General features: G+C 37.4%; 1 protein-coding gene across 3 annotated transcripts in view; it reads left to right on the top strand.

Annotated features, from left to right (window-relative positions):
- Positions 1-3,525: 3,525 nt before the first annotated feature.
- The window catches only part of IFT46 (intraflagellar transport 46), a 716,375-nt gene continuing 705,735 nt past the window's right edge, over positions 3,526-14,165 (top strand). The window contains exon 1 of one of the 3 annotated variants that reach the window (XM_044080916.1): positions 3,526-3,624. Coding sequence is in view for 2 of the 3 variants with exons in the window: in XM_044080913.1 (XP_043936848.1) it covers positions 3,698-3,727 (30 nt within the window). In the remaining variant the exon portion in view is untranslated. Of the gene's footprint in view, positions 3,728-14,165 lie in introns of all 3 variants that reach the window. The other 2 variants (XM_044080913.1, XM_044080915.1) reach the window with 2 other exon arrangements.

Consider the following 14,165-nt stretch of genomic DNA (forward strand, 5'->3'; position numbering starts at 1 on the left):
CAAACACCCTAATATTGAGTGATTGCAATTACCCAAACATTAACTGGGAGAACTACTCAAGTACTAACTCTCTTGCCCAACATTTCCTAGAATTTATAAACTCAAATTCCCTGGTTCAACTGGTCAACACTCCCACCAGAGGTGACACCATATTGACCTGGTCATCATCAACATGGTTGACCGGTGTTCCACACCAGAGGTCAACCCCTCGCTGGTTAGATCTGACCATAAACAAATCACTTTGGATAGCCACATTCCACCCCCACCCCTGGACAAGAAAACCACCGTGAAAAACTTTTCAAAAGCAAACTTCACGTTACTTAAGACCAAGGTGGAAAGTTTCAAAGCCCCCATGCTGAAGGATAATGCTGTCCAAGCTGCAAAATCCTTTCCTAATGCATTCTACGGGCACCTACAAGAATGCATGGATCGTGCCATCCCAAACAAAACCAAGACTCACTCCTCCATGAAAAGGAAACCAGTGTGGTGGACTCCTGCCATAAACAAGCTATACAATAGAAGGAGGAAACTAGTACAGAAAAGAGTAAAATCCCAAGAAGGGAAGACATCTCTGATCAGTATCAGCAAAAACTACGATCCCTCATAAAATCATCCAAGGCGAGCTTTGAAAGAAAAATTGCCAAGGACTCCAAAGATAACCTCAAGGCATTCTTTAGATATGTCCAGAATCTAAGTAGCAATGCTCAGATCTGCTCGGAGTTAGTGCAGAATGGCACAAAATACACTAAACCAACCGATATCGCCAACATCCTGGCAGACAGGTTCAGAGCAAACTTCACCCCCCTCTCACCCACAAAAGGACCCATAACCATAACAGAAGAATGTAGAGTCCCTGAAATCACAGGCACTCTGGTTAAAACAGCCCTCTCCAAAGCCAAAAACACAGCATCAATGGGACCGGACGTTGTCCCAGGCTGCGTCCTACATGAGCTCAAAGATGAACTAACCCCTCACCAAAAACACACTTTTCAAACTCAGCCTCTGCACAAGCTACATACCCATAGAGTGGTGCACAACAACGGTTATTCTGCTCCACAAAGGTGGAGCCACAACAGCCCCCGGGAACTATCGCCCTATAAGCATGACTAGCTTGGGTCTGCAAGGCTGTGGAGGGCATCATCATGGAACTCATTAACAGAGACATTGTGAACCTCCAAACACTGGACCCTACCCAGTTTGGCTTTGTTAAGGGCAGATCATGCCTCCTAAACCTGGTGGACTTCTTTGAGACAGTTACCAAGGCTATAGATGAGGGAAAGGTGGTACACACAGCCTACCTAGACCTCGCTAAGGCCTTCGACACCATTCCCCATTCTGGTATTATAGACAAGCTCACCAGCCTGAACATAAACCCCTGTGTCACAAGATGGGTTGCCAACTGGCTCACGGACAGAACCCACATGGTGAGAGTTGTGGGAGCTAGGTCAAACTTTAAACCGGTTACAAGTGGCATTCTCCAGGGCTCAGTCCTAGGACCCCTCCTGTTCGGCATATACTTCTCAGAGTTACAGGCAAGCACAGGAGGACTATGGCTGACCAAGTTCGCAGATGACTGCAAACTAGGGGCTATAATTGACCCTCCGGTTGACACAGACATTCTCCAAAAGGGTCTCACTGAGATGGATACCTGGTGTCAAAATCATGGCCTCAAGCTAAATGCTAAAAAGTGCATAGTCATCCCCTTTGGAAAAAACAAAGTACCACAAACTACCACATAGGTGGTAGTCCCCTAAATACAGAAGATGTAATAATCACTGCTACACCTAAAGAAATCCCAATCCCTCCGAGCTACACGCTCTAGGGACCTAAACCTTGTCACCACAATAAACAGGACATGCTGGAGGGATAGATTCCTATCCCAGAGACTTCCCATACAAAATCTTGATGAGTGGATGGGAATAGGAAATACACCCTGGGGATCACTTCTGTGTCTCTGCTCGACAGTGGCACAGGAAAATAACTTTCTTGGGTGGCGTAAGCCAGGGAACCTTGTTGGCTAGGTTTGCGTAGGCCCTTGGGCTGACAGCCTAGTACCTACCTATGAACCTATGTAAAACACCAACATGAGAGACAGGACAATTCACTGCCAATGCTGGTTTATATTACACTGTACTGAAAGTATTGCTAATTGTTTGCTAGTAATTATGATAATAAGCAATATTTGCATTTATACTTAATACTTCACAAAGTGAGTAACTTATAAACTGCTGCATGACATTAGGTGAAACCTTAGATGTTGTTGAAGAAAACTATCTTTGATAAGTGCACTGTAAGTTGCACATCTTGAGAGATATCCAGTATTATTTGTTTTGTTTATTATGGTTCTCCCATTCGATTCTCGGGTGGAGTGCAGGGAGTGCCTTCTGTGTGGAGTCTGCATGTCCTCCCCGCGGCAGGGTGGGCTTTCGAAAGACATGCATAAATGGGCGTGCCTTTGTTGAAGGTTGAACGTTCGAGCTGGCACCTCGGCGTTCGTGAAAATCTACTGCCAATCATTAGTGGACCGGAGTTCCTCTGTGGCGACCCCTAACTGGGAAAAGCCGAAAGTCAAACAACAACAACATTTGTTTTGTTAATTATACAAGTAATCATATGTTTTCATATTTCTGTAAATATCTGAATAACTTGCTCTTATGAGTTTCTTGTTGTATGAATGCTTATGTCTGTTTAACAAAAAAATTCTAACAATATATATCTAGGCTGTACAGCTTTCAAGATATGAAAATTTGTTTGTGAAAGTTTACAACAAATATAATTTGTGGGGTTTGTGCGCATTATAATATATTATAGTATTTGTGGAAAAGACTATGAATGCGCTGACTGTTATCACTGTAAAAAATACTTCTTACTGATAATGTTGCTATTTGTACAGCTTTAATATTTTTTATTGTTCACAAAATATTTATATTTGTTTTTCGTATGCGTTTTAAGTTTGTTTTTCAGAAAATGCTCTGGAATGCAAGATGATTGTAAGCAGCTAGAAGACACTCCACATAGGTGCTAATGAGTTAACCTCTTAGAACAATAAATCTGGCTAGAGCCATAAATACAAGGGGGCCTAAAAATAGGGACATTTTTAAATATTTCTCGTATAAACTTAGTTGATGAAATAACAGACTGCTTTACCATGGATTTTTGAAGGGTATTATCTCTGAAACTCAAATGTAAGTCAGTATTTTCTGACTTCAGTCCTCCGTGATTTGCCAAAAACATATGAGGAGCAAACCAAAAATATGACGCAGAAATCTGTACATTCTGTGAAAATTTGGACAACTGAGAGACATATTTAGCGTAATAACCACTACGTTCCCTATTTTAAGAGACGCCGACAATTAAGACTGAAAATGCTCACTGTAGTTCAACACTTATGAGCGGACAAAGCAAAAATCATCCATTTCCACCGTCCGACACGGCAAAAATACATATGACCACTAGATGGAAATATATTACAATAAACAAAATCACAACCGTCAACCATACCCCACTTCCTCAAAAAATTCTTTGCAAGAACAAAAAGCATCAATTGAAATCTCGTGAGAGGATAATCTCCTTAGTGATTGTCAACAATTGCTCCCTGTGTTATGGAGGACAGAGACCCAGAAGGTAAACCAAAGATGTTTTTATTCCTAAAACTATAGTAAGCAAATACAAACAGAGGCAATAACAGTAAGCAGAAATGGAGGATTCAGACACAGAAGGGCAGAAGGTAATTATTGCTTTGAAGTCCGTATTAGAAAGCAGTCTATAAAACATAGAAAACTTAAAAAGGATATATTTTATTAGTTTGACAAAACTATGCACAACTGTGAGCCGGTACATTAGCAGAGGAATAGTGTTGTTTGCTGATTGGGTTTGAACAGGAGGTGTATGAGACGATTATACTGAAAAGGAGGGTGCCGATGACTTTCTCGTGACTAATGAGCTATAATTAAATGTATTGGAAAGGCGTCACTCGGTAATTTGGAGTTAAGCAACGTTGACTCCTGCACTTTTATTTTTTTGTACTATCTTCTCCTTGATGCGTGTCATGGTCCAATGTTACAAGGTTCCTTCCTCAAATGTCTGCCAGTGTCATCTTGTTATAATCCAGACACACGGTACTGACGTTAAGGCGACTTGCAGCATTTGTAAATTGTTGTTAAATTCCAGTAAGTAGGTCTACTAGAAATGAAACTTGCACTTTTGTAAACTAGTTTATGCTTCTAAGCTTAACTGGTAAGGAGACTGTACCATACTATGGCTGCGTCAGTAAGAACGTGCTTGCTGATAGGCTCTGCTTTGCACAGTCTGTCAATGAACTCTGGGGCCACTGCGATGCTATTTAGTTTAGGCTTATACTGATTGTAGCAGTGGTGTAATTTAGTATTTATTGATTTGTTTGGAAATCGGAAATGTATACGTAACGCAAATTAAAACTATATCTAACTTAGTTATTGGGAAATTATGCCGTTTTAATAATTTCATCTAAAACGTTTTGATAATAGGATCATTACTTCAGTGTATGTCATTAAAGCTGTTTCCACCGAGACCTGTTGGCATTTCTTATACGTGTAGTAGCAATGCTAAGTCATGGGCTACTTAGTCGTTATGTAATATAGTTGGCAACAGTGGGAATAAGTCTATCCATCCACATCCCCTTTTTCCTATTTATGCACATGGGGTCGGGAATGGCAATCATCTAAAATCAAGGTTTATACCGCTGGGTGCTAGTCGTATCCTGGTAGTTCTTCCAATTTAGAGTATCCAATCCACCTACTGCATGCTTTTGGAGTTTGGGAGCAACACGGAGAAACCCACTCGAAACCATAAAAAATCGACATCTGTGTAGTAATAGAGACCTGGTTCAAGGCTCCTGAGAGCACCCCTGCGCTACCAGGTTACAATGCATATCACACCTTTCGGCCCCAAGTCTGAGCCACAGCCCTAAGGGATGTAATGAACGATCCTCCAAAGGCGGAGGTGTATCCGTCTTCGTAAATGATACACACACCTTCAGATTTGTTGCCAAACATACCTCAATGTGTTAAAAAGATTAAGCTTCCCTTGTTATGGTCTATCTTAGCAGTGGCTAGGAAAATAATAACTAGAAATTGGATTTCAGATACACCTCCTTCGTTCAATGAATTTAAAAATGTTATGAATATAATGTGTCATATGGAAATAAGCACAATTAGAATGAGAACAACTAGAAAAACATCACATTTTATTGTATGGGATAATTTACAAAATTTGTTAAAAAAATTCTAATTTCAATAGCACAGTATTTTAGTTTAATTAATTGATCTGATTGTAGTGGATGTCTTTGTAAATACTTTAGTTGTTTTGTTGAATATTATAATAATACCTATTTTTAATTATTTGTATAAAATTGTTATGATATTTCTCTTATATGTTAAAACAATAAACTTGTTTTGAAAAAAAAAAAAGAAATACTTCAGGTACAATTATCACTGGGCAAAACTGCAGTCCATGTTGCAGCCTGCTACAGATCCCCAACAAGGACTCCCGCTCTGCATTCCTGGTCACTCTGGAAAACATCAAGGTCCAGCCTAATACCCTTATTCTGGGAGACTTTAACTATCCCTCCATTAGTTGGAACAACTACTCCTGCTCCAACTCTTTTGCCCAACGTCTCCTGGAATTCATCAACTCCAATGCCGTGGACCAACTCATCCTCAACCCCACTAGGGGAAACAACATTCTTGACCTAGTCATTACAAACATGGGGGACCGCTGCTCTGCTCCTTTGATAAACCCCTCCCTGGCATAGGCGGCCTTAGGCATAGGCCAACTAGGCGGTCGCCTAGAGCGCCACTGCAGCAGGGGTGCTTTTCCAGTATTTATTTGGTGTAGATAGACCAGGATGGGGGCACCAGATGGTGTGGTAGGGGGTGACGTGGAGCCCTTTTGCCTAGGGCACCAGTTGACCTAAGGCCACTCCTGCTCCCTGGTCAGATCCAACCACAAGTTAATCACCATTGATATCCAAATCTCACCCCCACCCCTGAAAAAGGAAACCATAGTGAAAAACTTCTCCAAAGCTAATTTTGAGCTTCTAAGGACAGAAGTGGCAAGCTTCACGTCATCCATAGAAATGGGGAATGGGAGCATGGCTGCTGATTCTTACACCAAGGCACTGTATGAGCACTTATACAATTGCATAAATAGGGCCATACCAAACAGAACCAAGACGCACTCCTCTAAAAAAAGGAAGCCAATCTGGTGGACCCTAGCCATTAACAAACTCTACAACAGAAGGAAAAAACTGTTGCAGAAAAGGGTAAAGTCCGATAACTGGAAAAATTCCCTTGAAATACTCTTTAAAAATTGAGATCCCTTGTCAAATCCACCAAATCTAGTTACAAAAGCAAAATTGCTACAGATACTAAGGACAACCACAAGGCATTCTTTAATTATGTCAAGAATCTGGATAATAATACGCAGATATGCTCTGAGCTACAGCACAACAGCACTACTTATACTGAACCAACTGATATTGCCAATATCTTGGTAGACAGGTTTAGTGCAAACTTTACTCCCCCTCACCCCCTAAAAGGGCCCATCCACATACCCGAGGAATACCAACTCCCTATTATCACGACTGCACAAATAGAAACTGCGCTAACCAAAGCTAAGAATGCAGATTCTATGGGACCAGATAATATGCCGGGTTGTGTCCTACACAATCTACAAAAAGAACTGCCACCACACCTGAATGCCCTGTTCAACTACAGCCTCAGTTCTGGCTTCGTTTTCACTGAATGGCGCACTGCTACAGTCATCCCACTCCACAAAGGGGGTGCAACTACTGACCCTGGGAACTACCGCCCCATTAGCTTGATGAGCCTGATCTGTAAGGCTATGGAACGTATTATTATGTATCTTATAAATAAGGTTATAGGGAACCTTCAAACCCTGGACCCCATGCAGTTTGGGTTTGTGAAAGGCAGATCATGCCTGCTCAATCTGATAGACTTCTTTGAAGCTGTCACCAGAGCCGTGGATGAAGACAAGGCTGTCCACACAGCCTACCTCGATCTAGCCAAAGCCATTAACACCATCCCACACTCTGGAGTCATTGATAGGCTCACTAATCTGGGAATTAACCTGTACATCACTAGATGGGTTGCCAACTGGCTCACTGACAGAACCCACAGGGTGAAAGTAGCTGACTCCAAATTTGACTACCAGGCAGTTACAAGTGGAGTCCCATAGGGATCGGTTTTGGGTCTTCTCCCATTTGGTATCTACTTCTCTGAAGTTCAAGCCAACACCAAAGGACTTTAGTTAACCAAATTCGAGGATGACTGCAAACTGGGAGCTCTTATTGATTCTCAAGCTGATGTTGACATCCTACAAAAAGGCCTAACGGAAACCAACAACTGGTGCCAAAACCATGGCCTTAGGCTCAACACCAAAAAATGCATAGTCATTCCTTTCAGGAAAAACACGGTGCCCACAAACTACCATATCGAAGGGAACACACTTAACTCTGAAGGTGTTATAAGGGATCTAGGGACACAGGTAGATAGCAGTCTTTCCTTCAACAACCACATTGCCACTGTAGTTAGGAAGCCCTTCTATGTGGCACATCACAAAAGGGTTCTCATCCAGGAAAAAATAAGTCATTACCTCTCTCTACTCTGCCCTCATCAGACCCATTATAGAGTACAATGCCCCATTTGGTATGTACCTCACTAGACACCTCCAACAACTGGAAAGGCCACAGAAGTTCCTCACAAACAGGATCTTGGGACTCAAACACTTGTTTATGCAGATAGACTTAAAAACTTAACTTTACTCCATCTCATATCGCCTACTTAGAGGCGATCTCTGCTTGACATACAGAGCCATGTCTGACTCAGTTTTGCTAGACATGTTTCATCTGAAAAAATCCCAATCCTTCCATGCTACTTGTTCCAAAGACCTCAACTTTATCACCACATTAAATAGAACCTGCTGGAGGGATAGGTTCCTAACCCAGAGACTTCCAGTACTCTGAAATAAACTCCCAATTCATGTCAAGCAGAGCACCTTACTTGCTCTCTTCAAGAGAAATCTTGATGAGTGGATGGGAAATAGGAAATTATCACTTCAATCGCATTGCTAGATAGGGGCACAGGGAACTAACGTCTGGCAAGCCAGATGACTGGGAACACTATTGGGCTAGGCTTGCATTGGCTCCAGGGCCATAACCTAGTACTTGCCTATGAACCTACCTATGAACGTGCAGACTCCAAACAGAAGGCACTCCAGACAAGAATCGAACTGGAGGAGTCAAGAACCTCCTGCGATAAGGCAGTCCACTGTGCCAGGGAATAAATGCAAAAGTGATATTGTCCTTTTAAATACTGGAAGGATCAGGTGGAAGTCAACTAACCTTCTTGATATAAGTAAATGGCAAAGAATGTTTTGCATGCTGCCTTGTAGTAGTATGGCCACTAGGTTAGAAGGTGGAGCTAAAAGATGTTTGGCATCAGTTTCTTTCTTTTCTTTTTTTAAAATGTTTCTTTATTTTCATTTTAAAACATGAATATACGTGTAACCTTCTATATGTGATATAATCCCAATGCAATTATTGCTCTTTTAGCTGCAATATATATAAAAAAAGAATAACAATAGAATATAACAGAAATTGACAAAACAGATCAAAACTAAAACAAGATAACCTATATACATTATATACACAAAGTGCTATCTTAATGTAAACACAAAAGCATTCTTATTTAACTTACTTACTTACCAAATTAAATTAGTGTTACACAGCATATTGTCATTAGAACAATGTCATTTGCTGACATCTGGATTACAATAAGATATAGAACTCTGCCTAGTTTAGGTTAGGAGAATATCTAGGAGGGTCATCCAGTATTGGAGAAAGTATAAATGTCTGTTAAGATTGTTTGCTAAAAACTCGTGTGTTAAAATGGACCTGATTGCCATTTGTCCAAAGCTTGACCATGAACACTGACTCCTGTCTAACCAGTTCTGAGTGATATATAGTTTCAACAGTGAGAAGATGGTAACCAAAATATGTATTTTAGTTTTGGAAGATTTTCAGAGGTAATATGTAGTAATGCAAATTCCCATGAGAGAGTGGATTTTTCATACCCCATCTTCTCAAGCCTAACTCTCAGTGAACACAGCTCCAAAATATATGGAACAGATCTGCTTTCTGGAAATGGCAACGTGGGCAATCTGGGGAGAGTTTTGCATTAAAATTGTTCATAATTACTGGAGCTAAATAGGCATTATTAGTGATCATTAATTGGGTATAGATACGTTTTTTAAAGGGGGTTAATTTCAGAGGAGCTCTAATGGCTTGAGATTTCTGACTGAGTGATTTTAGCATTTTGTTTCATCCAGTAGTTCGATATAATGATAACAGATTGATATGTTAGCTAAGTAATAAGTTTATATGAGTTAGTTAACATTTTGTGTGTATATATACATATATGTATGTGTGTTTATTAAATTGTAATATCTTCCATAAGATTTTACATGTATCGACACTATTTTCATTAACTTCAAATTCCTTTGTCAGTGAAGCTGTTAATTCCCTGATTTGTCTTAAAATTATGGTGTAGTCCCTGTGAAGTTTTAAGGAATTCCTTACGTCCTCTAGAGATTTATTTCTGAAAACATAGAAGTCCCAAAGTTTTTCTCTTTAATAAGAAGGAACATGTTAGGATTTAACATTTCATTATTCAATCTAATGTTTGGGTTTAAATGTAATGGTTGCAACACTCGAAATGCTTTAGATAAATATAGGGAATCCAACAGTTTTTGTAATCCTATTACACTGAACTTTAATGAAGCATGAGTTTTGAAAGTCCTAAAATTATCAAGGAATGGAAGGGCCTTTGGGTTAAAGTTAAATGACTTAATATAATCATACCAGATTTTTAACCAAGATGGTGATCGTTCTTTCCTTTTTGGATCAGATTCTGAAACTTAATTTTACTTGAACATATCATAATATAATGTAAAGTCAGGTAATCCCAACCCTCTGTTTATTTTTGGATTAATTAATTTTTGGTAACTTATTCTAATCGATTTGAGATGCCAAATAAACCTTGTTAAAATGCATTAACTTTCTTGAATAAGTTGTTATGGATTATTATGGTAGAAGCCCTAAGATGAAATAATAGTCTTGGAAGAATATTCATTTTGATAATTGAAACTTTTGAAAGGAAGGCTAGTTTTAGAACATTCCACCTCTGAAAGTCTTCCTCTATTTCTGAAATCAGTTTCCAAATATTTTTCTGAAGAAAGAGGCTACGATCGTATTGAAAGGAAATCCCAAGATATTTTAAGGAATATTTAAGTTTTATTTCCGAACCCAGAAAAATTGGTTAGTATAACATGAAGAATTTAACGGGAATATGAACAATTTATCAGGAGTAATTTTATAATTAGAAAATTTTAAGAAATTACTAATCAAATCTAATAACTTATTCAAATCAGTATTAGGTGGACAAAAGTATATATTTAGATCATCGGCAAAAGCTGAAAAAGCAATTTTATTTTTAAATAAATGAGGAACAAGATGGTATGTTTTTTGTTTTATTAGACGGAAAAGGAGTTTTATATATAAATTGAAAAGATATAGTGATAATGGGCCTCTCTGTCTAGCCCCATGGCTTGAAGGTAGTAAGGGTCAAACAAATTGAAATCGGATTTCAAATCCAATAATGCAGTAGAGGTTTGAGTGTTGCATGTTTTACTATTTTGATTTTTTTGTTAATAAATAGTGTTGTATGTGAATTATTGTATAGGGTTTTAATTATATCTATAAAGCTTTTTGGTAAACTAAAATAAGGTAATACTGCAAATAAAAAATATATGATTCATCCTATCAAAGACTTTAGACGCATCTAATGCAAGTGTATCAATAGGGTGTTTTTGATAATTGGAAAGTATCGTCATTGTGTCCAATGTTAGTTTATTATCACAGGTTTATCTCTCTTGTATATAAAGTTTGCCTGTCCAGGTGAAATAATGTTAGGAATTTTTTTAGTCTATTGGCTAAAATTGCTGCTAGGATTTTTATATCTCACTTAATAGGGATATCTGTCGATAATTCGGAGGGGTTCTAGCTTTTTTACCTTTAGGAATAAAAGTTGTTTTAGAGTTGTTTAGATATAGGTCTGAAATACCCCTATCTTTTATATAGTCAAAAACTATTAATAGAATATTTTATATCCTTTCCCTAAATGTTTTATAAAATTCAGCCTTAAAACCGCCAAGACCAGGAACTTTATTAGGTTTGAGATTATCTATTGTAGACAAGATTTCTTACTTTGAAAGGGGTGCTGAAAGAAGATTTTTTTGAGTGCAACTAATTTTTAGGAAAGCTAAATTGTCTAGGTGAAGGTCCCTCTCTTGATCAGTGAAAGAATGCTCTTGTTGACCATACTGTTGGGAATAAATGCCTTCAAAGAGTTTAAGAATTTCAAAATTGGTAATATATGATTTACCAGGATATTCTAGGTTTGTTATAGTAGGAGCTTTATTATCCACATTTATTATTCTAGTTAATATGTTTGAGGGAGTTTGAGCCCATTCCACAAATTTAGCTAGTGTTTTCATTTTTTAGAGTGAGCATTGTTCAGCATGGAGTAAATATAGATACTTCTGGAGATCATTTAGATGTTTTTCTAAAGTTGAATTAAAATTGTCTTGTAGTTCCTCTTCAAACATTTTAATTTTTTTAAGTTGTAGTTCCTTTTTTCTGAATTTTGTTTTTGTGATAGGATGCTTTTTGTATAAGTAGACCTCTAATCTGAGCTTTAGTTGTGCCCATTGCACATTAAAAAGAATTGGGGAGGAGGTTATGGTGTTATCCAAATAATCTAGTAAGGAGCTACTATCCTGTATGACATCATTCTTTTGTAGCAAATTATGATTTAATGACCAATTATACCCCTTTAGCGAGATTTTAGCAATATGGACTAGGATATCTTAATTGTAATTTTTGAATGGTCTGAAAAAAATCTAGGTTCAATAAAATAATTCATCTCAGCTCTCAGAAATATATCCAAAATCAGGAAAAAGTCCAATCTGGACCATGATTGGTGACATTGAGAATAAAAGGTATATTTAGATATGTGGGTGTTCTTGGCTTGAAGGTAGTAAGGGTCAAACAAATTGAAATCAGTTTTCAAATCCAATAATGCAGTAGAGGCTTGGGTGTTGCATGTTTTACTTTTACTGTTTCTGAATGACAGGGTCTGCTAATGAATTCCAACCCCTCTATTATAATAATTAGGGAATAAAGATAGAATGTTTTATAAAGAAATAGTAAAGTTCTTTTGCTTTGTACAAGGACAGTAAATATTAAGAAATAAAATTGGTTTATCAAAACTAGGATTTATTGTTATAAAGTAACACCATCTGCCATTAGTATTTGAATCATAATGTAAGATTTGCTCTTTAAATGAGCTTTTAATTATAACTGCCACTCCCCCACTGTTGGTTTTATTGCCTGAGGCAGTAATTGTTTTTATCCATTTTTTTCTGTGTGTCCTGAACCCAGTTATCATGCATCATATGAGTTTCCTGAATAAAAAATATTCCTGCTACTGATTTGTACAGTAAATGTAAAAGTAATGTTCTTTTTTATTCTCTTGAATACCCTTAATCTTCCATGAATCAGTGATCCACATTTAATAATTCACTTTTTTATAAATATCAATAAAATGGAAAGTATACAACCCAATACTTTTTTATTTTTTTTCTTTCAGTGGTTGCCCCTTTTTTACTCTTCTCCCACTTTCTCCCTCTCTCATAAAATTGATATAAAATTGACTTTTGCATTGCTGCAGTAGTTTAATTAGGCAGATTAGTAAGTAGGTATACTTATAGCACTTGACTCTTCCAGCCCTAACCTGTGCCTAACCACTAACCCACTACTCCTGGAAGAGACTACTTGTTTAGAATAAAGAGGTATCTTCTTATAAGCAAAGATCAGAACTAGATGATTTGTATTACCTCTAAAGTCAACAGTTTTACTAATGTTTAACCAAGTAAAAATCTTAACTATGTGAACCAAAATGTGCATCCTCACTTCTGCACACCTAAAAACTGTCAAAGCTCGCCTACAAGAAAACGTGTGTCCTACTAATTTTACCATAGTTTTGGCGCTTAATTGTTAAGTCTTAGTATTATTATTTAGCATTGTCACCTCAAAAATTAACCTTGTGATAGGCGTATTAGATTTAACATGACATATGTAAGGCGTATAAGTCAGCATTAGTTTAGAATCTAAAAATAAATAAAATTAATTAATTAATTAATTAATTAATTAATTAAAATTTTATCTGTTTGAAATTTGACTGGATGACAGAGCAATATATTGGAACAACCACTAATAGATTAACTCTATTACATTAGAAGATATCAAGAATGTAAAGGATTCCAATATATCACAGCTCTGCCCATAACAAATTACAGAAGAGACTTGTTACTAGACATAAAACTGCCTAAATCTAGATATATGAACAGCGTCAACAGCGCTAATTTAAAATACATTTTTTTAACTTATTAAATAAGTCTCCAATGGATTTTAACATAGTATATACCCACATAAGATATCTTGCGGCTGTAAATAAAGAAGCACACTACAACTTCGTTATTACAAGCTGTAATAGAATTAAATAAAACAACAATATTACTTATTTACCCCCCATTTTCTTTAATAATTTCTAAGAGGCCATATAGAATCATGTTGAGGCATATAACAAATAGCAGATGATGAATGCACTACAAAATTAGGACTGTAGAACCCTAATTAACTTGAAAGCAAGATGACTAGCCACAAGCAAAGCAATTGTCCGTACAAGAGAGTTCACCTTTTCTTCTTCATATTTATAATTCTGCAATTGTCATTACTTCTGCCAGTGTAACACATCCCTGTCTTGTTTTACTAACAGATCAGTTAAAAGATATCTCTTAAAGCTTAAAGTAAAAAAGATTATAATATCAAGCCATAACAATCTGAACAGACTAGAAACACTTTACAGCAGTTTAAAACGTTAATTTCAAATGTTCCGTCCCTTCATAAGGTGACCACTTCTGTTTAGTAGTGAACAATTACCTTTTGCAGTTATCCGGACCGAATTGAAGCCAAGATGAGGTAAACC

This window comes from Protopterus annectens, chromosome 8.part0 (genome assembly GCF_019279795.1).
Source record: "Protopterus annectens isolate FY-2018-M chromosome 8.part0, PAN1.0, whole genome shotgun sequence".
Taxonomy (NCBI): Eukaryota; Metazoa; Chordata; order Ceratodontiformes; family Protopteridae; genus Protopterus; species Protopterus annectens.